At 36.0% G+C, this 23131-nt stretch overlaps 1 protein-coding gene across 1 annotated transcript in view; it reads right to left on the reverse strand.

Moving 5' to 3' along the window:
• LOC117435659 (transcription initiation factor TFIID subunit 4-like) overlaps positions 1 to 23131 on the reverse strand; it is a 70384-nt gene that overhangs the window by 41178 nt on the left and 6075 nt on the right. The window contains exons 6-11 of the mRNA XM_034058997.3: positions 22967 to 23089; positions 22592 to 22681; positions 21953 to 22180; positions 12817 to 12955; positions 9838 to 9943; positions 8880 to 9049 (exon numbers count right to left, since the gene is read on the reverse strand). Coding sequence (XP_033914888.1) covers positions 8880 to 9049; positions 9838 to 9943; positions 12817 to 12955; positions 21953 to 22180; positions 22592 to 22681; positions 22967 to 23089 — 856 coding nt within the window. The remainder of the gene's footprint in view (positions 1 to 8879; positions 9050 to 9837; positions 9944 to 12816; positions 12956 to 21952; positions 22181 to 22591; positions 22682 to 22966; positions 23090 to 23131) is intronic.

Genomic DNA, 23131 nt, shown 5'->3' on the forward strand with positions numbered 1-23131 from the left:
AAGGTAACTGTGTCCTTGTTAGGGCAATTTCTTTCATCGGTGTAAACTGGGAGCTTCCACAGCACAGGGGCTGAATACTTATGCAAGCAAGATATTTCAGTTTTTTATTTTTCTTAAAAATATTTCCCAACATAAAACCAATGTCACCTTACAATAATTGATTTAGGAGTTTCAGTGTTTTAAAATAAAATATCAAACAGAATGAAATTTCAATGTACCATTTGTAATTCAGTAATATGAGAGAATTAGTCAGGGGTCTGAATACTTTTGCAAGGCACTGTATATATGACACACACACTGGTCCAAACTTTGTTTTATCTCACAGATTGCAGTGCATTACCTGTTGGCAATCTAGAACCATGCATGTTCAACTGTAAGCAAACATGTCAACAACTGGAATCATGTGTTTATCTATCAGCATCCCAATTAATACAATGCAGCTTATTTACAATATAGAAATGTATGGTCAGTCATTGGGCGTTAAAGGCTCAACCCTAAAACACTGTGTTTAGGGATTGCAGTTTGTTTCAATATGAAAAAAAAAGGTTTTGCTGTTGAAATGTTTCCTTTAAAAAAATATCACTACTAGTGTTCGTTTTTCAGTTATTAGTTATTTTATTATTATTATTATTATTTGGTGGCCTTTTCTCAATTCTGGGAGGTTGATTTGCCTAAAAAGACTACTGTACCAAATTTGTATTCGTTATTATTTATTTCTTAGCAGACTTTAGAATTGTCCTCTAGAAACCCAAACACTCTTCCAAACTTGTTCAATTTCTTTTTTAGAATGAAGAGGTCACAACACTGAAATTTTAAATAAAATTAAATGAATGTGCCCCTGTTATATTTCTCTCTCTCAGGCCAATCATTATTAGCCGATATAATGTATTCCCTTTCCGCAACAATTTCCATTATGTACCCATTTCCACAGGCTAGATATTTTTCACCAATGCCGTCCCAGGTGTTTTTCTTTGCAATCAGTTTGCTTATTGCATTTCTTTTTTCTCTTCTTTAATTACCTATTCCACCAACGATTTTTCTTTTTGCTGAATTAAGATTTTAATTTGCCTCCCCTTGCCCATCCCTTTCATTTCTCTCTCCTCTGCTTTTTGCAACGTTTCTTTTTTTAAATATCTTCTGTATGACTTCTTTGTCCTAAAGCTGCTTCACCCTGTTGTATTCTGATCATCACAGCACAATGGATTCCTGCCACATTGGCAAGTTTATTCACCATCGCCCTTCATTTGCCTATTGCTTAATAAGAACATTTTATTTGTTGATGTTTTTTTTACTATCACTTCCAACAAGATATGATAATGTAGCATGTGTCATGACATATGCTGTCTGGCAAAGTTACAGCTCCAACAGAAAGCAAGCCAGTGTCTGCAATAATGCTAAGAAATAAATTAATGAGCATGCACGATCAAAGGTAAATTCACTAAAATACAAGATACCTCAGGATAAGAAACCCCAAGAGAATAAGACTTCACTTCAACTTCTCAGAGGCAACTTTGACTTTCAATAATGCAACATATCTAGACAATTATGTTTGCTTAAAAGGAAAAGAAACAAGGATTTATTTTCCATTTATTTAAAATTTATTTAAATGGATACCTCTTAAGCTCCTTTCACACTGGCACTCCTACCTGGGTCTGGACCCGGGTTCTGGCTACCCGGGTCACAATCCCGCGTAGTGTGAAACCACGTACCTGGATTGTTGCCTGGTTGACCTGGGTCCCAGCGACCCACCTCAGGATGTGGGTCGACACGCTTTGACCCGGGTTGAGCAAGACAAAATGCATGATGGCCGTTCGTGAACTGACACAGTAACAAACAGCTATGCCTGTGTGAAGGTTTCACTTCCGCAAGGAACATATCTGTTTATTCTGTTTAGCCATATTTTTGTTGATCGAGACACAGCATGAGCCAGATTGCAGCACGGATGTAGAAACATTTGCTCTAATCAACATTAGAGCCAACAGTTCAATCCAGATAAGCTTGGATGGAAGCGTCTGTAACAAGCTGCTTCCGGGGCACTGATACGCGCATTGTGCACTTGCGGCTGTCACCCAGGTCAACCCTGCTTAATCAAAAGCAGTGTGCAATCGCATACCCGTCTCGCATGACATCGGTTCCTGAGCTGGGTAGGTTCTGACCTGGGTAGAGCATGCCAGTGTGAAAGGTGCTTTAGAGTATATTTTATCATTTTGCTCAAGGACATTTAGCTACCAGATGTTGTTTTTTTTTTTTTTTTTTATCCTGCCAATATGCTACAGATTCACTTCCTGTGCAGCAGTTATTAGAAGGAACATATGTAGGACTTCTGGTGAGGTCCCACTACCTGCTGTCTACACATTTAACTGGAATTTTCTACAAAACAACAACACTGACCTCTTTGTGCTGCTCTGTGAATGACTTAATAAAGGTCTAAATTCATTAAGCCAAAATTCTGACACTTCCAATATTCATGCTTGCCTGGAATTTTCTAAGCTATCACCCTGAGGAAATCATAAAATGTATCTTGCATGAAAATGCAACGGAAAAATCCTTGCAGCGATACACTACACTTTGCTCCAGGGTTTGAATTGACCCCATGTTCCTCAAGCAGCTCGAAGGTTAGTGACACATGCTGCCCAAGCTTAAGCGGTTTGTTTCCAGCTAGGATTTCAGAAACCTCCTTTGCTGAGAAAATGCGTTGAGGAAATGTTTCAGTTAGTGTTGGGTTAATTCTTCTTCCTTCCTTCCTGTCTTTGAAAACAATTACAACTACCACTCTACCCACAGCCACTTGTTTTGGTCTTATCTTGTTTGTCAGATGGAGTGATGTACTTTGGGTTGTTTGGGTCATAGTACATTAGTCATTTTTGAATGATTCAAGCACCTGCTTTGCGCCAGTTATGTTATAAGTAATAGTTACCATTACTAGAGGATAACATATTTGTTAAATAGCACTTTATCACCACCACCACTATCTTTCACAGTCCCCCACACCCTCCCCCTCCAAGCACATTATTTAGAAGCTACGCCACAAAACTAATTTCACTCCCACCCACCTGAAGCCAAGCATATAAACATTACTGATGGAAAAAAAAAAAAAAATCTATCTGCATCGATCTGCCTTGAAGGTGTCTCAGGGCAGAGCTGCTTTGGAGACACAACCACATTCTCCCAAATGTGTTTTTGCATCACAGCCTCATGAGCAGTGTGCCTGAAAAAGCAAGAGGACGTGCATGAGGACAAAAGAAAGCACCGCATGTTGCTTTTGATTTTACCTCCCCCTAGAGGGCAAACACAAACCTCAGCCCCAGTTATAAAGTCAACACCACCAACAGATGTAAATGCAAAATACTGTACAAGTACTGTACAAAAAATAGATATAGGCCTACTGAAATTATATAGGCATGAGCCAAGATCAAGTAAAAAACAGTCTAAACATCGCTAAAAAGGAAATCACTGCATTTCCTTAAGGCGCCATACTAGGATGAGGTATATTACTTTTTAGGACAGTGTATTAAAAAAACAAAAAACAAAAATCATAACTAAATAAATAAATAAATAAATAAATAAATAAATAAATAAAATAAAATAAAATAATCCCAAGGTATAAAACAACAGGACCTAACTTCCACTATAAGCAGTGTATGTTGGATTTTGAGACCATAGACAATAGGAAGAAGCTTTTCCAAATTTGTTTGTATAAGTAAAACGGAGGTTGACTGTAAACAAAGCTATATGTTTAATGTATATATCCAATAATAAATTTGCATGTTGAAATTTCTTTAATACTACTAGAACATTATAAATGTAAAGACAGAAACACAAAAATTGGGGTGGGGGTTGCAGACGCAGGAATATGAGCAAACTTTGCCTGCAGGCCATCAAATTATTCTGCAGATCATCCGTTTCTCCATATGTGCGGACATTGTCATGTAATGTCATCCTGCAAAGTTACATGTTTTTTCAGAATGCCTATGCCTCACACTCTCGCAGCAGAACTGTAGCTTTAGAAGCACTATTTCATGCCCAGAACATTTAACAGAATGGCAATAAAAAAAAAGTTTGTGTTTATCCAGCAATGAATTTTGATGAGACAATTAAATAAAAAAATTAAAAAAACTACCTTACAAATAAGAAGCTACCTTATAGACAGCTGGGAGCCTAAATTATGATTACAAAGATGTTTAACATTTCAATACACCCTCTTAAACTCCACAGTACAGTATACAATAAAAGGACATTCGTACACACGCACCAAAACACTTATATAGCTCACAATCCAACAGTCCATAATATGTGACTGTGGCAGTGTGCCCTGCCCCTGTGCTTATCTTTGTGTTTCATGTTGTCTGTTATATGTGGATATAGTGGTGCATGGGATATAAATCACTCGTGCTACACAGACCCATTTATATCCCGTGCACCACTATACCCACATATAACAGACAACATGAAACACAAAGAAGCACAGGGGCAGGGCACAATGCCACAGTGACCTTTAAGCCTACAAATATACTTACATAAAGGAGACCAAACTCCTTCATCAATACTTTTTACCCACGTTGTTCTCTCCCATGCATCATTACAAAAGGCTTACACAGCTTCTTCCATTTACAAAATGAATAAAACCATGATTGAAAATGATACAATTCCTCTGTGCTCTGTGATTGATCTCCTACCCCTTTGCTCAAGTAGTGTTTTTTGTGTGCAATCAATTCACTGGCACATTCAGTTGCTGTTCCCTAATCCGATCTCTTTGGGTATACGTGTTCTTGCCTGGAATCACTAGTCAATGAAAGAAAACGTAGGTCTCAAAAATCTTGTGGGTTAAATACAGTTGAGACTGAAACTCAATACTGTATGCAAGAAAAATAAATATGCCCCTCAAAGGATATAAATAACAATATAGAAATCAGTGGCCTTGAACGTTTATCTCCCAAACATTAACTGACATATATATTCAGAATATGATGAGCAGTATTAGGAATACAGTCAGCACCACTTTAAATCCGGACGCCTAAGGTGATGTAAAAATATCCTCAAAAAGCGGCTGTCCCAATTAAATGAGAGGCATTTGAGAGGACGTTAGTCACACTTATATTCACAATTTACGACATGCACAAGAGAAGTATTTTGTATTGTTTATTTTATTTCTAAATAAAATGAAAAACAATGTAATCACTATCACAAGGCAAGACACCTGGGATGTTGACACACCCTAATTTATTTATTCAAGAGTTCAACCTTCTGTTCCAGAGGTAAACCGACTCATTTTCACTTCTGAGCCATGATGACAACTTGCAAATGACAGGCGAGGCAAAAAACACTGGTTTATGAAATTTACACAAGTCACAGCGAACCTGTCTTGTTCTGAAAAGCGATCTCCGTTCATCATTTGAAAATACTGTATTCCAATTAAACAAAGTGGCGTCCCAATTAAGACATAAATAGCATTGGGAAGAACCGTGTCCCATTTAAGCAGAAATTCCGATTATCAGTGTTCTGATTAAAGTGGCTTAAGTGACTGTACTGGTATGCCGAATAGTAAGTTTAAGTTTAAGGATAAGTTTTGTACTGCAATTCAATAATTTTTCACCTTTGATCAGCTCTATAAAAGTAGATTTAGGCAAGCAGTGACATATTAAATTCCGTTTTCTACAATATTGGAATATCTTCACATCTTAAAAATAATGTGGTCAATCTTAATTTCTCAAGCTAGGTCAGTTCAAATTACCTTCAAATTATATAGTTGGGTTTTGTTTAACACCTACATTAGGATTTTTGAACATAGGCAATACATTCGAAATGCAGAGACCAACAAACTTATACCAATGCCACTATTTGTTTGAACTTCAAAATGTACTTGGATCATGTGTGGTGTAGTGATTAGTCACTGCAGCTTACACCAAGCAAAAACATCTTCACTGTTGAGTTCACCTTACATTATTTAGGTTTCACTAGCAAAGAATCAATTACTGTTATATACTGTAATACAAAACTGCAAAAGAAATGCAACAAACTGACATTTAATAAAACACTGCAGTGTTTAAGGTGCAGCAAACATAATTATGTGAATGTCTGTCAGTGTAGTGTACACGAATAAAGAACATCAAGTCAAGAGAGAAGTTGCTTAACAGCTCATACTCTTTTTGACAGCTGAAAGAAGAACCGGTGCTCTAGGCCATAAGCAAGTATTTGATCAATTTTTTAACAAATAACTTTCTAGACGGAGTCAATCTTCTGCCAAAAACAAAAGTTCTGAAGATTGACTGAGTGTGACTTCAGATGATGAAAGAAATACAGAAACACAGACAAGCCAGGCTGTAGCAATCATTTTGATGCCTGTGCTCCAATAAACAATCTAGACAGATATTGTTATACCATCTGTACATTTCATACCAAAAAAAATCTAATTAGAGTGAATGCTCTGTTTTAATAAACACTGCCACCTGCTGGAGGATTGCAAATGAAACCATATAATGAATTAAATCAACACTAACACATCAATGTAAACTACTGTAATTAAGACACAGTATGAAGGTGTTGAAATGTTTAAGATTTTCTGATCATACTTGACCAAACTAGGGATTTAATAGTTTAGAAATGAAACAATTTTCGAAGCGGTAAAAAATGTTTACAATTTTTTCCCCCCCAAAGTGTTTAACCATTGTCAAAAATAGATTTGTTTTAATATGTATATAGTTTTGAACGTACAGTGTATTTTATTTATTTTTTTACATATAGTCTCATACACATTAATCTTTTAGTAACTCATACAAAGTTAACAGCACTCTAGAAAAGAAAAGTTAAATGCTTGTTAGCGCCAGATTCAGGTGGGTTTGAGTGGCAGATAATCAACCTACAAGTTGAATTTAACAAATGCAGTACGGCTGTAGAAATGTGTGTCAATTTATTTGCCATGACCAACTCAACCTAATTTTTTCTCACCTCTTATATTAGTGCAGATTATTTATTTTCTTTCTTTTTTCTCTTACATTAGCACAGTATAGATTTAGAACTGCATGTTCCTTATCCAATTAAAAATACTCATAAAAGTAAAAGTTTTTAAACAAGACCACTAGAGCTGCTCTGTATGCCGCCTTTTTTTCTGTGATTTTGTATAGAGATTTTTTAAATTTACTAAAACATAGTTGCCGCAGTTGCAGAAGGGGCAAAATTTACAGTTGTTACCCTTCTAAAACTACCCGACTTCAGTAATTCAGATTTTAGAGGTTCTTTTTCAGAAGCAGTTCCTGTGTACGGTGTCCATTTTAGTACATCCTCAGACCTCACCCCTCCTCAAGTCAAATCGACACCCCTCCTCAAGTCAATCCTCACCCTTCCTCAAGTCAATCCTCAGACATCAGACCTCACCCCTCCTCGAGTCAATCCTCACGGCTCCTCGAGTCAGTCGTCAGGCATCAGTCCTCAAGTTTTGTTTTTTTTTGTTTGTTTTTTTTCGGGGAGAGTGAGGAGTTGGACAGTCGTCTGAAAAAAAAACTTTCAGTGCTTCCATTGGATGACACAGATGTCAGTGTAGCTGCTGATTGGTGCATGCGTTTTTACCTTTATTTAGCATTTAATATGTATACTCTAAGCGTTTATAAAAATACTTAAAAAAGTTACGATGTGCAATTTCATTATTTTAATTTGTTTGGATTTAAATTGTATGGCAAATCTCAGCATACAGCATCAGACATAACTTTTTTTGTTTAATTTTTAAACAGTTTCAATGTACATTTAATTTAATTTTGTTATGTGAAGCACTTTGTTTACATGAAAAGCACTATATAAAAATGTATTGATTGATGGATAACCGTCATTAAACATTTTTTGATTTAAAAAAGTGTGTGTTTGTGTGTGTGTTGTTTCTTTTTTATATTATGAAGCACCAGTTTTTTTTGCTCTTGTTTGATTGGACGATTCAGACAACTCTGTCCAACCCCTCATTGTAACAGAAGACAATCTAAATGACACTATAAACCATGTCTATTGCATTATTAAAACAGTCCAAGGCTTTTGCCCCAGCACATAAAATCAAGCCCCCAAAACAATTTCCCCTTTGATAGGATGAAGTGTCCCCTATTATTATTAAACTGCAGTATTAAATGTCTGATGCTGTATGCGGAGAAGATTTGCCTTACAATTTAAATCCAAACTAATTCAAATAATGAAATTGCACATCGTAACTTTTAAAGTATTTTTTAAAACGTTTACAGTATACATATTAAATGCTAAATAAAGGTAAAAACGCATGCACCAATCAGCAGCTACACTGACATCAGTGTCATCCAATGGAAGCACCAAAAGTTTTTTGCTCGTTTGATTGGGTGATTCAGACAACTCTGTCCAACCCCTCATTCTCCCTGGGAAAAAAAAAAAAAAAAACATCGAGGACAGATGCCTGATGCATGACGACTGACTCGAGGAGGGTTGAGGATTGACTCAAGGAGGGGTGAGATCTGATGTCTGACGATTGACTTGAGGAGGGGTGAGGTCTGATGTCTGACGATTGACTCGAGGAGGCGTGAGGTCTGATGTCTGGCGATTGACTCGAGGAGGGGTGAGGTCTGATGTCTGGCTATTGACTTGAGGAGGGGTGAGTTCTGAGGATGTCCTAAAATGGACACCGTACCTGTGGTTAAAAATGTACATTAGTTATTAAGCCTGGTAAAAAATAATAATATGCACGTAGAAACAGAAATAGAGAAGTACACAAAACACACTTAGTAGGACATTAAACAAATGTAATAATAATATTTTTTAGAAGGTGGATTTGAAATCCTTGGTTGTCACTTTTTCAAGACTAAACAGATACACTGCATCGCAGGAACAGAAAAAACAAAACAAAAAAAACAAGTAGCCAACAAAAAAAACATTACCTGTTTCCAAAATTTTCTTTTGCAGAACAGATGTTAGAAGGAACGGCTCATCTCTGCAGGATCTTATTACCGATCCCACCAACTCAGAGTTTGTGGCTAAGATACGTGCATTCTCTTCATTCAAGTTGACTCCAGCCATAGAAGCCACGTCATTGATGTCATCTTCATCTCTAAGGAAGAATTACTTTTATTATAGTTGCTAGAGGTCTTGATATGTGGAGGGTTTTCATTCACTTTAATATGAAGTATTAAAGTGAAGTATTTCAAGCTAGCCAAAGCTACATTTTACAAACACTGAAATATAAAAAGTTAAACCATGAGAACTTATTTATATTAAAACAAAACAAGACACACACACACTTACTACTGGAACAATTAATGCTAATGTTTGAATACTGATTTGTGCTTTAGACTTATAACTCCATATTTTTATTTATTTTTTTTAACTCAGAGATCCAGGTACAGATTACTATGGAACAGCTGGGGTGCCTGTGACACTGATTCAAAGATACATCAATATTAGCAATCATTTGTTTAATCTTTATTATTTATTGTACTGAAAAATATTACGGATAATCTAAATTAAATTGGCGATAATTGGTGTTTCTGACCGTCATCTAAAGCCAAACAGAATCAGCAACACTGCTGCAGAGAGGGTTCATTCCTCTTTTCCAGCAGGCAATCAAGTTGTCCACAAAAAGATGCCGAGAGGGTAATGGGGTTGTTATATGCTACGTATTTTGAACTGGGCTTCAGAAAATTATAGACAGAAAAAAGTGTGCGAGAAAGAACTACTAACAGATAATCATGATTATCGTGAATATTTCATTATCATCCAACCCAAAGATACAAGCTTCTTAGTTTCTGGTTTCTTAGCAATGGTGATATAGACTTACTTTAAGCATGCAGGGACATTTCAGCTCATTAAACAATTTTAGTTAAGTTTGAGTTATAATACCTGAAAAGGGCTGCTCCATTTTCTTTGAGATTGTTTTTCTGGATCAGGGGTGCATGCACACGGATAACTTTAGGTCCTAGAAGTGATGCCTGCTTTACAACAATGCCTGCAGGTAATATAAAAATTAGATGCAATACAATACAATACAATACAATACAATAATCTTAACATACTTATTATTATAAATTACATTTTTTAAGCCTACGTCAAGTATATAACAAATGTTATGTACCAAATAAAATCCCAGAAAAAATAAAAGGTAAACACCTTAAAAGAGAAATAATGTCCAAAAAGGAGAATTAAATACAAGGAAATCTACAGTTCTGTGAGAAACACAAAACAGTGCAATCATGCTCCACAAGAAATAACTTGTTAGTTTACACACTGGGTAAATAATAGCAAAGGCATGCACTTTGAAGCTTGAAAGTCTGTGGAAATATTGTATTAAAAAGCAACTTGGCAGTAATTCACCAAGTCCCCAGGCACTTCTAATACACAGTAGCTGATCAAATGTGAAGCCACTTGCCTGTGATAGCATGAAAGCTGAGATAACAGGTTTATATAAAAAAAAAAAAAAAGCATGTTTGCATACATGTAAATGTAACTGTAGTTGAACCATGGCACACCTGCGTAATTGTAATTATACCATTGATTAATTACAATTCAATTACGCATTTATGTGTTATTATTCTTGTATTTTCACCCCCTTTTTGTGAACTATTTGTATGAGATTATTACTCGGTTATTTAGAATAAATACAACTGTTAATGTGTGTTGTAATTCTAATTGTAATTACTATGGCAGAATTGTAACTAACTGTAATTGCACAGCAATTCTGCTGTATTTGTAATTACTGGTATAATTATAATTAGAGCTTCTGATTTTTGGTTTTAACCAATAAAACATGATAACCCCCCCCCCCCCCCCCCGATACAAAATAAATGAAATCGGTGGATAGCCAATAAACACTGGAAAAACTGTGGAAATGGTTAATCAATTCACGTTGACTTTACCTTTTTCCCCATTATAAAATAAAACCTACTACAAAAAAAAAATTAAAATACATGTCCCGCCTTCCTGGCTTGTATCTATCATTGATTCGTTCTGAATACTTTAAACCCACCCCAACTACTGAGTGACAGCACATTCCTACATTTCTATTGGAGACTCTGCTTGCGAGATTTAAAACGAGATTACAACCAGGATGGAGGCTTGTTAGTGGGATTTCAAGCTGTATTACAGTTAAGAGACAGAGGACTTAAAACAGAATGGTGGCGAAATGTACAAAAATGTCTACGCACAAAAACCCCAGAAGAATGTGCCAGTGACCATAGGGATTTCATTGTGGAAGACAGCAAAGGAAAGAAGGTACAACTTAAGTGTGCAAGTACTGTCGAGTTACTATATATATTTTGACAGAAAAAAATGCTCAAGCATTTTTGAAAGTAACCAAAAACACTAATTTCATAGAGTATATCATAAACGAAAGCCCAAAAAAAAAAACGATTTACATAAAACTCAAATAGTTAAAAATAAGCACAGAAAAATACAATTAATAAAACCCGAAAAACAGAAGCCCTAATTATAATTGAACCCCCGGTCTGGCTACCAAAACTGTGAATCCAGTGAAATGTTGGTTATTTGACTCTTCATCATAGCTTAAATATTTTGAAGATTTTTAATTATTATGCAACTTTTCCTTTCCTTTTCTTTTTGTCTGTTTTAATGCAGTTACTATAAAATGAAATACTGAATGGCACGGCCAAAATATACTTGTATAATGCTGTATTTTTTAGGTGTTTATTTATTTAATTTTAACTAATGTCAGGCAAACTTTTTTTTACTTCTTGTTGCAAAATGTAAACTTCTATCCAGGTGGAGTACTTTTAGGACAGGTCCATCCCATACTTCACATGGTATAGTGTCTTGAGGCCCTCCTGTGGTTGCTAAAGATAACTGTTTTGTGATCATGCTGTAAATCTTGGCTTAAACACTTGAAGTCAGACATTTGTACCCTAAATAAATAAATAAATATTTAAATTTTTAAGGCTTGCGACAGCTAAATAAAACACTAGGCTCATGCACACCAAGCGCTGCATGACAATGTGCTGAACAGACAACATGGTGAGAGGCGACACAGTAATGTGCCTGTGCTCACATCAAAAGACTTGAAGGTCTGAGTTTGTCACTAGAAGATCTAACACGACACAAAAATCAAGGCTCTTAATCATTTTTCATATCAGTTCAAAGGCATGCATGTTGTCTATCAGGACTTCTCCAAAAGCCACGCAAAATAATTTCTAGCTTGAAATAAAATGAAAGAGAAAAGAAATGCTAATAAAAAGCCTTTGCAGATTACATTTCTCAATGGCAATTGAATTCTGATGCGTTCTCTCCTTTGGTTTCCTGGCTGACACAGCCAGAATATTTTTTAAAAGTACTTCATCACCCTAAGATACATTTTGGAAATTTTCATTACCACCCTTGTCGCATAACGCAGCTCATCCATTGCATATAGCCTCTGGTGTGAGTGGAACATATTAAAACCTTATCTTCAACTAAAACTTGAGTGCAGCCCCTTGCTGAGTCACACTGTGTTCCCTCTTTTTATTTGTTACTCAATACTGACACTCCTCATTTGGCATTTACACTCATCTTTCCACTGTGGTGCTGTGACACTTACATTTACACTCACAAACCCTGGCATAATAACTGCAACCTTCCCTCAGGCAGTGGGTTTTGAGGATTAACTTACAGTATGCATAGCACACCTGACATTATGTTCTTTTTATTTTATTTCTGTTTTAACTTTCAAAATCCCAGTTACCTGCGTCTTCCATGCTAGCATTACCTTGGACATTAAAAATGTTTTTTTTTTTTTTTACTAAATTAAAAGTGCTCCAAGTTTTCTCGAAATTTGTCAATTATTGTAACACAATGCTTTTATTAGTTATTGTTACATCAGTGAAATGAATTTACCTGCAGGACATGGACTGGACTGGAAAGTGGTTGTCACCGGAGTCTTGAGCTGGATTCTGTTCACAATCTGTGTTGATTGCTGGGATTGCGCAATGCTTGCTGGTGGTTTTACCACATCTCCTCTTGTTTGCTGAACTATCTGGAAGCAGAATATTGACCAGTACAATAACTTTTTCCAGCACTTGTTTCAGTATTATTTTTAAAAGAAATGTGCTTCTCTTCTTTTATACACACACTATTTCACAAAATGAAATCTCCATTGCTCTCCCAAACCATGGTTAGTTTTTACAACACCGGTCATGCAACCTAATTGAGAAAATCATAGCATACACCTTTGTACCAAAGCACAGTAACACAAAGGGTCAGATTTACTAGGATTTTGCACCAGTCAAGTTTTTCTGAACAAGAAATTCCACTTCAAAAAGTGGAGCAAACTTTGCACTATAGCAAATGGAAATCTGTCTCAAGGGGTTTTGTATCAAAGTCACATGACCTCAATATGATAGCCATTGTAGGTCAGAGTCACAACAGATTTAGCATACAGTGATTTTATAACCATGACAATATGAAGTCACTACCTCAAATGGTATCTAAAAACAGTAAATGCACTGCCACAAAGGTGTTATTTTTTTACCTTGAGAATCATGGAATACAGATGTGTACCAACTATGCCAATATTGGAAAACGTTACATATTTATCATGTGGGAACCAAATGATAGGGTACAGTTTGAGAATTTCCGTAGCACGGAAAACATTATTTTGGCTTAACAAATACTGTACATACAATCCTGCTATTTCAAGAACAAATACAAACTGGGCTGAACTAAATTCATTCAGATTCTTAAAGAGCAAAAATCTTACAGATATAATGTGGTCAGGGTCAACAAACCATACAAACGACTTGGCTTTGCATTTCATATTTAGCACAAAATAAAAAAAATAAAAAAATAACAGCAGCAATGGCCACCCCAAAACAAAGACCACCATTTCTCATGAATCGAAAACAAATTATTCCAAACTGATTTCAAAAGGTAAAGAAAACATCCAATAAATGCAGAAAGTAATTACTTTTATGGATTGCTAAGTCAGAAAACTTTAGAAAAATGATAATTTGAAAGTACAGAAAGTGGTTGTTCCAGTATGCGCACTCTATATAAAGATTAACGTTGTTAGCGAGCTATAACATATTATACACGATATACACTCTGAAGTTTAACTTTACAGTTTGTGAAAAGAATAATAAATGTATTTGGCTTATAATAAGCATCCTGCTGAAATTGACAAAATGTTTAGACAGACACACAAATATAATTCACAAATTAAGAAAAAAGGGTGTGGCACTTTGATTTCTGTAAGAAAGAACCTAAGAACATAAGAAAGTTTACAAACGAGAGGAGGCCATTCAACCCATCTTGCTCGTTTGGTTGTTAGTAGCTTATTGACCCCAGAATTTCATCAAGCAGCTTCCTGAAGGATAGTTTAGTTATGTAATATAACAATTTAAGATGAATATTATTATGTCATTTTTTGTGACAAATGTAAATGTTCTGTGAGGCTGAAAATGATTGACTCTGGGGTGATAACTATAAAAAAATTGCTTGGCTGTAAAGGGGTTACAATAAAAAGCATTGATAAAAACATTATAACTCATTAGTTAAAGCTTTGTAAATAGTGCCCTCCGTTAACATATGAAATATAAACTTAAAAAACGAATATGGAAAAGTTAATATCCCATTTCAGGCAAATCGAAAACCTTTAAAAAATAACAAAACCACAATAAGTTGTACTGCTGGCAAATTAACTCTTGTTGACAGTCCATCATTCACACAATCCTGGCTCCAGGAGAGGATTGTAAATGAAGCGCTTTACATTCACAATTCAGGTTTCTCTTAAGGAATGTGTTGAAAATCCTTGAGGCACCACCATGCTCTGTAGTCTTAATTTTCAAAAGAATTCAAGATTAAAGTCATTGCAGTTTTCGTATTGGTTTTTAGTTAGCATCCCTATTTAAACTCACACCCCTAGGTTTATTTGTTTTGAGTATCCAAATTATACTTGAAATCAAAATGAAGCATCTCCTGAATGGTCTAAACAAGTCACAGTATCTTATGCTTTTTACTGTGGAAAAAAAAAAACATATACACACACACACATATATATATATATATATATATATATATATATATATATATTATATATATATATATATATATACAGTACTGTGCAAAAATTTTAGGCAGGTGTGAAAAAATGCTGTAAAGTAAGAATGCTTTCAAAAATAGACATGTTAATAGTTTATATTTATCAATTAACAAAATGCAAAGTGAGTGAACAGAAGAAAAATCAACATCAAATCAATATTTGGTGTGACCACCCTTTGCCTTCAAAACAGCATCAATTCTTCTAGGTACATTTGCACACAGTTTTTGAAGGAACTCGGCAGGTAGGTTGGCCCAAACATCTTGGAGAACTAACCACAGTTCTTCTGTGGATTTAGGCAGCCTCAGTTGCTTCTCTCTCTTCATGTAATCCCAGACAGACTCGATGTTGAGATCAGGGCTCTGTGGTGGCCATACCATCACTTCCAGGACTCCTTGTTCTTTACGCTGAAGATAGTTCTTAATGACTTTCGCTGTATGTTTGGGGTCGTTGTCATGCTGCAGAATAAATTTGGGGCCAATCAGATGCCTCCCTGATGGTATTGCATGATGGATAAGTATCTGCCTGTACTTCTCAGCATTGAGGAGACCATTAATTCTGACCAAATCCCCAACTCCATTTGCAGAAATGCAGCCCCAAACTTGCAAGGAACCTCCACCATGCTTCACTGTTGCCTGCAGACACTCATTCGTGTACCACTCTCCAGCCCTTCAGCGAACAAACTGCCTTCTGCTACAGCCAAATATTTCAAATTTTGACTCATCAGTCCAGAGCACCTGCTGCCATTTTTCTGCACCCCAGTTCCTGTGTTTTCGTGCATAGTTGAGTCGCTTGGCCTTGTTTCCACGTCGGAGGTATGGCTTTTTGGCCGCAAGTCTTCCATGAAGGCCACTTCTGACCAGACTTCTCCGGACAGTAGATGGGTGTACCAGGGTCCCACTGTTTTCTGCCAATTCTGAGCTGATGGCACTGGATTTGATTTAGATTTTTCTTCTGTTCACTCACTTTGCATTTAGTTAATTGATCAATATAATCTATTAACATGTCTATTTTTTAAAGCATTCTTACTTTACAGCATTTTTTCACACCTGCCTAAAACTTTTGCACAGTACTGTATATATATATATATATATATATATATATATATATATATTGTAAAATAGCGGGTTATGAGAAACAGCAGGGAGGGGGTTAAAACCTCCCTGCGAGAGAATGTTCCTTTGGTTGTTTGTGTTGCTTTATTGTTTTGTTAATTGTTTAATTGTTACGTTTCTCGTGGGTCCGACTGAAGTGTGTTTTCGGTCGTTAGGATCCCACCGCTGCCACCAAATGTAAAACGGTTCACCCTCACTCGGGTTCGTTGCCCCTTTAAGAATCGACCCGACACACAGAAATGGATTTTTCTAAGCGCGTTTGCGCAATTTTTTTAATAAACAAAAACACAACAAATACAAAAATCAAAATAACACCTAGCTCTTCTGGAGCACTAACTCGACTTTCAGGAAACACCCTGACTAACGCGGGACAGCTAAGCTGTTTACCCGTCTTCACAAACACACTGCTACAAACAGCACTTACTCTCTCTTCATTTGGCTACCCGGAGACAGCGCACCTACTGCCTCCTTCCACTCAGCAGCCCCGAGCAGACTGCTTGCACTCCTTTTAAACTCCCGCACCTGGGCTTAATTTCTAATAACGCCCAGGTGCGGAAGACAATAAACAATAAAACAATTAAACAATTAACAAAACAATAAAGCAACACAAACAACCAAAGGAACATTCTCTCGCAGGGAGGTTTTAACCCCCTCCCTGCTGTTTCTCATAACCCGCTATTTTACAATATATATATATATATATATATATATATATATAATATATATATATATATGGAAATATTCCACTTTAAAGAAAAACAAAGCCTACCCAGGGGTGTAATGTAAAGGGAATGGCATCTTGGATAGAATAGTTTACAAGGACAAAGTAAAATGGATATGTAAAACAAATCTCATTGGAGGAGGAAGTGGTTAAAACAACATTGTTTATGAAACTGAAAATCATAGATATATAGCTGTGTAATAATTGTAAGACATCATCTCAAAGTGTGTGGTTTGTACCATTAATATGGCTGTGAATAGTTCATATTTATTGGACAACACTGGTCATCGTGCCATCTCCCCAATGTGATTTTGAACAGTGTTTGCGCTGGCCAATGAATAAATGGGAAGCAGAAAGGGCTAGCAAACTAGAAGCAACAAACATCCAAGACCCCTGGTTGCAAATCTGCAACATATTTTTCCCCTCTGCTGGCAAGGTCAGGTGAAAACAAAGATGAAGAGTATGTTTTATATACTTTGAGACCCATTATTGCTTCCTTGCAACAGTGAGTGCTGCCACCTGCAGGGAAAGAAGAATTCCCACACAGAACCAATAAAACTTGAAAAAAATGAATACTACAGCTCAAAGTGATCTGTCTCTACAGCTATGGCCAAAAGTTTTGCATCACCCTAGAATTATCTTCATAAAGTCGAATGAAAACCTGATAAATAATGTTACGTTAACATATTAAATTACATACCGCTTTGTAGTTTTCCATATACTGTCAACTCTCGATTATCCAGGGTAATAGGGGGGAGCGATTACACGGATAAAATAAAAAAACGGATAAGGCCAACTTACTTTATAGTTTCTTAAAATAGTCAGTCATCCTTGCTTGTTTAATCGATTGGCTTTCCTTATTTCAAATATTTGTCTGTAGCATAGAAATAGTCTGTCATTCAAGGATGAGTCACCTTGCTGCTCTATATAATCAAGCAGTGTTTCAACACAGGTGACAGCTGCACTGTGAGATCTGCGATGCTGCAGAATTGGGTCTTTCCCCTCCCCCTCCCCCTCCCCTTCTCTCGACTTGTGGCCCGGCACATGGTGTTCGGTTTAAAATGCTAAAGTCTTTGTCAGTAAGCATTTCCAATAAAGTCGGGTTTTGTCTGCATTGTAAACTGGTTGGAACCCTTCTTTTTAATTTAATTTTATGAAATCCTCAAGAAAGTTATCAACAGCTGACTGGTCTGAGCTTAACTTTTCCCCTTAAATGCTGATCTCGCGAATGCTGTGTCATTTTTTAAACGGAGTCAGCCATCCTGAAGAAGCATTAAAATCTTTCTCCATTTCTAGAACATCAAAACAAAAAAAATTGGCTTGTTTAGCACAAATTAGTCCAGACACTTGCATACCTTCAGCCCTTTGTTGATTGAACCATTCCAGCATTGTTTGTCCAAATCCTCATATGTTGCCTTTTTCATTGGTTTCCTCTGAGACAAACCACTTTCAGATGAGCTAATCGCATAGGAAATCAACTCCTCCTTTTTAAAAATCACAAACCTGTTCACCAATTCCATATTCCACTGAAAGTTGTTTTACAGTACTACCTTTTTCCAGCTTCTCAATTATTTAGTTTTTTTTTTTCCCAATCGTCAAAACCACGGGTTTACGTTTACTTGCAGACATATTTGCGTTCACAACGGCGCTAAGCAATTTAATTAACCTAACAACTGAACCATGAAAACACATGACTTCCAAAAAGACATCACAAACCTTGAAAGGTGTTACACAATTAGAAGTAATCAAAAGGTGACAATTAGAAGTGGTAACGACTAGATTTAAGCTACACAAGAATTCTTTTTACATAGATGTTGTAACTTAAGAGCAAGCCATGGGGAAGACCCATGCCACTTTGGAAACACGCTCGGCCATCATTGTACTTCATAAAGGTTTCAGGTAGGCCTGCTAGAAGCCCCTTCTGAGCAAGAAAAACATCACATTGCCTGAACTTTTGTCACATACAAAGACTGGACCAAAGCCATTTTCTCTGACGAGTCCCCCTTGAAGTGTTTTGGAAACCGAGGTGAATTAAGAGTTTGAAGGCACAAAGGTGAAAGACACAAGCAAGAGTATACCATCCCAACAACAAAGCCTCCAGAAACTGTCCATATCTGGGATGCTTTTCTGCCAAAGGCACAGGATCCCTACATGTCTTACCCAAGGGGACAGCTATGAACAAGGACTGGCACCTGAAAAAACTACGACAACCTCCTCCCTGCAGCTCAGAACCATTTTCCCCAATAGTGATTTCTACTTCAATGATGATAAAGCCCCTTTCCACTGAGCCAAACAAGTGAGGAAATGGCTAGAAGACGACAGTATCACACCCCTTCAGTGTTGGCCTGGAAAACTGCCAGATCTCAATCCTATTCAGAATGTTTGGGGTCTGATAGAACAGGAAATCAGGAAAAGTCAACCATGCAACCGAAACTACCTGCATGGAGGAATCTAAAAGGATAACGCGACCCTTCAGCGCCTCATTGAGTCCATGCCTGACAGGATTAAGGAAGTCTTAAAACACAATGGAATGCTGTAGTAGTAGTCCCGGTAGACTTTTACAATATTAATTTTGTAGTTTCTTTCATTACATGATGTTAAATAAAATATTTAAATTATGTTCATATATACTGTATATATATATATAATAATCCTAAAATTATAGAGTGATGCTAGACTTTTGGCCATATCTGTATACCTCAAGAACTTAAGGCATAGGTAGGGCCCTGTGAAATTCATGAGAGAATTAGAACGACATGACTAACCTACAATTCAGTCCTAAACCTCAAATCAACTAAACTGATCAAAAGAATAATTAGCTAAATCAACCCATACAATTCTGGCTAATTAAAAAACACCCCTAATTATGCGGGGCAATTATTGCCATCCTAGGAAACTGATGCATTTCATGAAAAAGCTTACCTCCAGCCTTTCTGTTTTATAACAAATAGATGCACCAACAAACACAAAAATCATTTATTTGAGAGATTGCACAGCACAGACGGCAGAATAAACTAACAGTGTGTTGTTAAAACTTTCCAGTAAGTTTTTGAAAAATTGACGAGCAACTACAATCATGATCAATGCAGAATAAAACCATGTTTTATTTAAACAGCTCCCACGTTTCTGAAGGCAGTAAGGATTTGACCGACAACATGTTTGTAGTTTGGATAAAGAACCCCTCCTGTTAGATTGTATTACAGGGTTTGATGCTTACTGTAAATTACAAATTGAGGGATATTAACTATATCCAAAATAAAACAGTAGTGGAATTTATTTGACTTAATTTTGGAGAAATGCATAAGAACTATTTCCCAATTTAGCAAGAAAGGCTGAAATATATTTGTCACGTGTTACCAATTCTGTCGATGCTGAAAGAAGTGTTTCCATATAGACACATTTTCACAGAGCAACTTCAATCCATGAAAGATGACCAGGTTAACCAGTTGACGATGATTAAGGTTAACAGCAAAATATAATTAGGGCTTCTGTTTTTCGGGTTTTATTAATTGTATTTTTCGGTGCTTATTTTTAGCTATTTTCGAGTTTTATGTAAATCGTTTTTTTTTCAGGGCTTTCGTTTTTTTATATACTGTATGAAATTAGTGTTTTCGGTTACTTTCCAAAATGACTGAGTGTTTTTTTTTTTCTGTCAAAATATGTATAGTAACTCGACAGTACTTGCACACTTAAGTTGTACCTTCTTTCCATTGCTGTCTTCCACAACAAAATCCCTATAGTCACGGGCACATTATTCTGGGGGTTTTGTGTGTAGTATTTTTGTATATTTTGCCACAATTCTGTTTTAAATCCTCCCTATCTTAACTGTAATACAGCTTGAAATCTCACTAACAAGCCTCCATCCTGATTGTAATCTTGTTTTAAATCTCGCAAGCGGAGTCTCCAATAGAAATGCAGGAATGTGCTGTCATTCAGTAGTTGGGGCGGGTTTAAAGTATAGAGAACGAATCAATGATAGATGCAAGTCAGGAAGACGGGACATCATCCAGCAGCACTGGGAAATGTATTTATTATTATTTTTGTAGTAGGTTTTATTTTTTAATGGGAATAGGGTAAAGTCAACGTGAATCGATTAACCATTTCCACAGCTTTTCAGGTGTTTTCTGGTGTTTATTGGCTATCCACCAATTTCATTTTTTTTGTATCAGGGTGTTTTATCGGTTAAAACCGAAAATCACAGAAAATCAGAAGCCTAAATATAATGAAAATGTATTATTATTATTATTATTATTATTTACTTTCATGCAACACTTATGGGCTTCTTATGAACAACCTTTTTTTTACATTATATTCAAAGAACAAAACCAAACCAATAAAACAACACAAAGAAAAAATACATAAACACTGCTTGCATATGTTACAGAATCTATCCTAGATTCCAATAAACGGTTAAAATATCTATAGTGTTCAGGGATCGGTGCCAGAAACAGGAAATCCATTAAAAAAACAGTATCTTCTCTTCTGTTGACAAAATATATATTTGTGCCCGGTGAGATCCAGTTATCAAGAAAATGTAATTCATTTTTTACTGAATGATTTGCGTACAAAAGTGTACTGGTAAATTAAAACCTATAAATAATGTATTTACACTTATGAGTTCTCTGAAACAGTATTAAAAAAAAAAAAAAACGTCATTTTAATATCCTGCTATACTTATTCACAGGTAGGGTTTCTCCTAGGCCCACTTATTTTTGAAGAACATTAAGACAAACTGCAGAGGACACATTAAGAAAATTACTTTTTGCTACAGCTTTATTTATTGAACATTTAATAGATCAGTGGATACTTTTAAAATCAGGAGATTTCACTTAAATACTTAACTGCAGCATAGCTTCCTGACAAATGATGTGTGTGTTTCCTGATCCACAATCAAATAACGCTACTGTATTTATGCAAAAACTTTCTTTCACACCACCCCTTCATTTAAAAGTTGTAATACTTTACTTGACACATCAACTGGTCCATCTCATTCACTATCTTAAAAAAAAAATGAAATACAGAATACGGCATACTTGCACAAGGTAGGGAATAAAATGTATTACTAATTTTAAAATACTGGGTGTAACAAGGTGTGCTTACCAGCTGTGCTGGCTGTGCAGGTTTCACTGGGTGTGCAGGTTTCACTGACTGTGCGAGCTCTGCAGGTTCTCTGGTTTTGCTGTTGGCAATAACTGTTACAGAAGTCTGTTTCACAGCCTGTTGTGCTGTGATTGCGGCTGTGGAGACAATGCCATCTTTCTGCAGAACACACTGCTGGATGAAGAGCTGAGAGTTTGGGGTCAGCTGGCGAACAGCTGGTAAACTTCTCTGGAGGACAAAAATAAGAATAATATTACAGCTGTTCAATGGAATTGATGGAAATACTTAAATCCTTTACCCAATTTCCTTATTTATTTTATTTATTTATTTATTTTTAAATTCAGCAACTAAGCACACTCCAATGTAAAATCTAAATTTAAATAAATATCTTAAATTGCAGCACCTGTTGCTGTACATCTATAGTTTATGGAACCATCCTTTTGTTAAATCATACATTCCAGATTCAAAAAAATATTTTGGTCACACAAACTCCAAATGCAACCCCAAACCCCACTATTTTCATTTCCAAGATAAAGCAGTGTTTTTTAGATACATTTGAATTTTTTTTGTTTTTTTGTAGACATTTAAAACCTTTAAAGTAAAGGTCACCATACATGGAATAAACAGAGCGGACTTTACCTTGAGGAACGGCACAAGGTAAGGCTGTGGGGAGGACTTCAGTTCAGTGTACAACCTGTCTGTAAATTCCTCTGGTTCAATTTTTGCATCCTAAAATAAAATAGGTAAAAAAAAATGCAGGCTAATTAAAGTGAACATTATTTTTTTATAACATTTTATATAAAAGCAAAAAAGGATATACATTGCAAACTCTATCATCAATGAAACTGAAATAAAATATAAAACCAGTTAGCTACAATTTTCAAACCGTACAAGTTTAAAACCTCAGTCAGGCCAAGGGTGGTGGCTGTCACACGAATGTTGATACACACGCACACACACAGACTGGAAAGACTGACATTATCTTTAGGAAGTACATTAGAATATTCATCCTACCAGAAGGTTCCACACCAACTCCTTAACATTCTTTGCCATTTCAGCAGAATGGGTTCCACTGGAGGCTAGCTTAATTAATGTCACAAGAAAATTCTTGCACTTTTTTGCATTCTCTACTGTCTCCTGAAGAAAAGAAAGAAGAAAAAAAATGATGAGTACTATAAC

Source organism: Acipenser ruthenus, chromosome 3 (assembly GCF_902713425.1).
Source record: "Acipenser ruthenus chromosome 3, fAciRut3.2 maternal haplotype, whole genome shotgun sequence".
Classification (NCBI taxonomy): Eukaryota; Metazoa; Chordata; class Actinopteri; order Acipenseriformes; family Acipenseridae; genus Acipenser; species Acipenser ruthenus.